The sequence below is a fragment of the Kryptolebias marmoratus genome, linkage group LG13 (assembly GCF_001649575.2).
Source record: "Kryptolebias marmoratus isolate JLee-2015 linkage group LG13, ASM164957v2, whole genome shotgun sequence".
In the NCBI taxonomy this organism is placed as follows: Eukaryota; Metazoa; Chordata; class Actinopteri; order Cyprinodontiformes; family Rivulidae; genus Kryptolebias; species Kryptolebias marmoratus.
Window position 1 is genome coordinate 25188469 of NC_051442.1, and position 2698 is coordinate 25191166.

The 2698-nt window shown below is 40.0% G+C and overlaps 1 protein-coding gene across 3 annotated transcripts in view; it reads right to left on the reverse strand.

Annotated features, from left to right (window-relative positions):
• Positions 1–2698, reverse strand: part of robo3 (roundabout, axon guidance receptor, homolog 3 (Drosophila)) — a 183023-nt gene that overhangs the window by 52025 nt on the left and 128300 nt on the right. For all 3 annotated transcript variants that reach the window (XM_037979119.1, XM_037979120.1, XM_037979118.1), the window contains exon 10: positions 1760–1841. In XM_037979119.1, coding sequence (XP_037835047.1) covers positions 1760–1841 — 82 coding nt within the window. The remainder of the gene's footprint in view (positions 1–1759; positions 1842–2698) is intronic.

Below are 2698 nucleotides of genomic sequence, written 5' to 3' on the forward strand. Positions count from 1 at the left end.
GCTGTTTTTTGTATTTCTGTTTTTTGTAACTTTTCTTGTAGTGATCCGGACAGGTAATGTCCTGCTATGCGGTGCCGGGGGGGCCAGACACATTCTGGAGGAAGATGGGTGTAAAGATAATATCTGGACCCCGGTCTCAGACCTCAGAAACGCAGAGGTCTGCTATGTTAGCGTTAAGGAGAGTCGTGCCGAGGCGAACCTGTTGATCCATTCCATCCGTAAATTTGAGAAACTCTGGTCCGGAAGACATTTCTTGTGAGTGAGTGTAGGAGCAGAGAGAGAGGGGGGAAGATGAGGGAGGGGGGAAAGATGAGGGGAACCAGTCATTCTGTCCCCAGTCGATGTTTTATCCGTTTGTTTTGGGACACTTTGCTTCTGATAAGTGGAGGGTTCCTTCCTAATCATACATCCTTGAGCCTGTTCTTCTGTGTTGTTCTTGTTGACAAAGTAGAAAATGTTTGCAGCGAGCAGCTTTATCCCATGTTTGTTAAGAATGGCAGAAGGTTATAAGTAATGTAAAGTAAATACAACGGGATACAGTACAAAGTGAGTGTCATGTGAAGGAGTCAAAGAATTTTAAAGAGTCGTTTGAACATTAACAAGTTGCAACAGCTTTGTTGTCCACACTTTTGATTGGCCTCTTTTTCATGGGGACTCTGCAGGAAGGCCTGGTTGAGTGATATGGAAGTTGTCTTCCATTCAGTGAATCAGGGGTTTGATCCTCAGCTCCTGCAGAGTGCTGAAGTGCCCTTGGACAAGATACTGAAGCTCCCACTGTTCATGATATGCTCATTAGTGCATGAGTAAAGGCTTCAACATACTCAATACGATGTCAAGAAGTTGGTTTGTGGCCATGTGGTTGCAAGACGTTCGTTTTCACACATCTTTCATAGTCCACAAGACAGTTCAGAACTCCAGGGAAGCTCCTCCCTCTCTCCTTTCTTCCCGCCAGATGTTTAGCTCTTGTCCCATAGGACCCAGTGTCCTTTTGCAAACTGTAATCTAGCTTTTGTTTATGTTATGTTTGGAGTAATGGCTTCTTCTTCACTGTGTGACCTTTCAGCCAATGTTGGTACAGGAGTCAGGATACCTAACTCACTGTGGATCATGACTCTTTCAGACCAGCTTCAGCAGCATCTTCATAAGGTCTTTTGTTTTGGGGTTGAATTGCACATTTAGCAAAAAATCATGTTTATCTCAGGAACACAGAACCTGTCTCATTTCTGAGAAATATGATGGCAAGACATCCCCATGGTGTTTGTGTACAATTATTTGAACAGATGAATGTGGTTCCTTCAGGCATCTGAAAATTGTATCCAAGGATGAACCAGACTTGTGGAGGTCAACAATTCTCTTCCTGATATCTTGGCTAAATTCTTTTGATTTTCCCATGATGTTACACAAAGAAGCAGTGCGTTTGAGGTATCAAAAGCCATAGGTTTCAAAGCCATAGCCTCATCACCTGGACTTACCCAAACTGTCTAAAGTCATGGTAATCTCAGTGTATTTAAACTTGACTTTGAAGAAAATAAAAGGTTCTCTCTCATTATTCAGGCATGGGAATAATTTTGGGAATCCTTACTGACCTAAAACAGGAAAGGATTAATCTAATTGGATGGATGGATGGATGGATGGATGGATGGATGGATGGATGGATGGATGGATGGATGGATTGGAGTTATACAACATTTCTGTGTTAGATGATGCCTCTTGAAGAGCTGTTATTTGCATGCAATTAAATCACACAGAATTGATTTACCTTTGACTGTGAGCACTCCACTCCAACTTGTCTCTCCACTGGAGCTCGAAGCCAGGCAGGTGTAAACTCCAGAGTCCGTTTCCTGGCAACGACAAAATTGTGCATCATTAGCTTACTGTGAATGTGTGTGAGTGTAAGAGTGTAAATGCATCCATCATAACTGATTGGGACCAAATGTCATTTCTCTCAAATTAGAAGGTTTGTGCTCAGCATACTGAACAGCAGGAGAACTAAGTTAGTGAGAACTAAAAGCTAATACAACAAAGAGTTGACGATAAGGCAAAGTTAACCAGGTGATTTCCATGTGCAAGTAAAAAAGCCTTTTATTGTTTTACATCAACCTGTGGCTTTCATAAGTAGCAGCTTGTTTATTAAGTGCTTCTGAAATGGGACTACAGGAGTCATACTCATGCGTCTTTGTTTTGCTTCTAGTTTATGTTTGATAGAAGATGCTCGTGGAAGCAAACTCTCATCTATGCAGATGTGAAACCTGCAGATCAAATAAGCAAACTTAGCAGAAAAACTGCAGAAGTGTGTAATACTGGTAAAAGAGACACAATTAGTAGTGCACAAAATGATATATTAACAGAAAAAAAAATAAAATTATCCTTAGAATGGTTGAACTTTAAAGGCATGTGAAGGGACTCCTCAGTCATACAGATGTTCTTTTTTCCTCAGTGGATCAGAAGTGAAGATATCATGCATGTCAATAACTTAATAAGGGTGCAAATCCTGGTTAGTTTCCATCTCAATTTTTGCCTGTTTTTATATGTCACAGCTTAAAAAACCCTGCAAATTATACAGGTGCTGGTCATAAAATTAGAATATCATGAAAAAGTAGATTGATTTCAGTAATTCCATTTAAAAAGTGAAACTTGTATATTATATTCATACATTACATACAAACTCATATTTCAAATGTTTATTTCGTTTAATTTT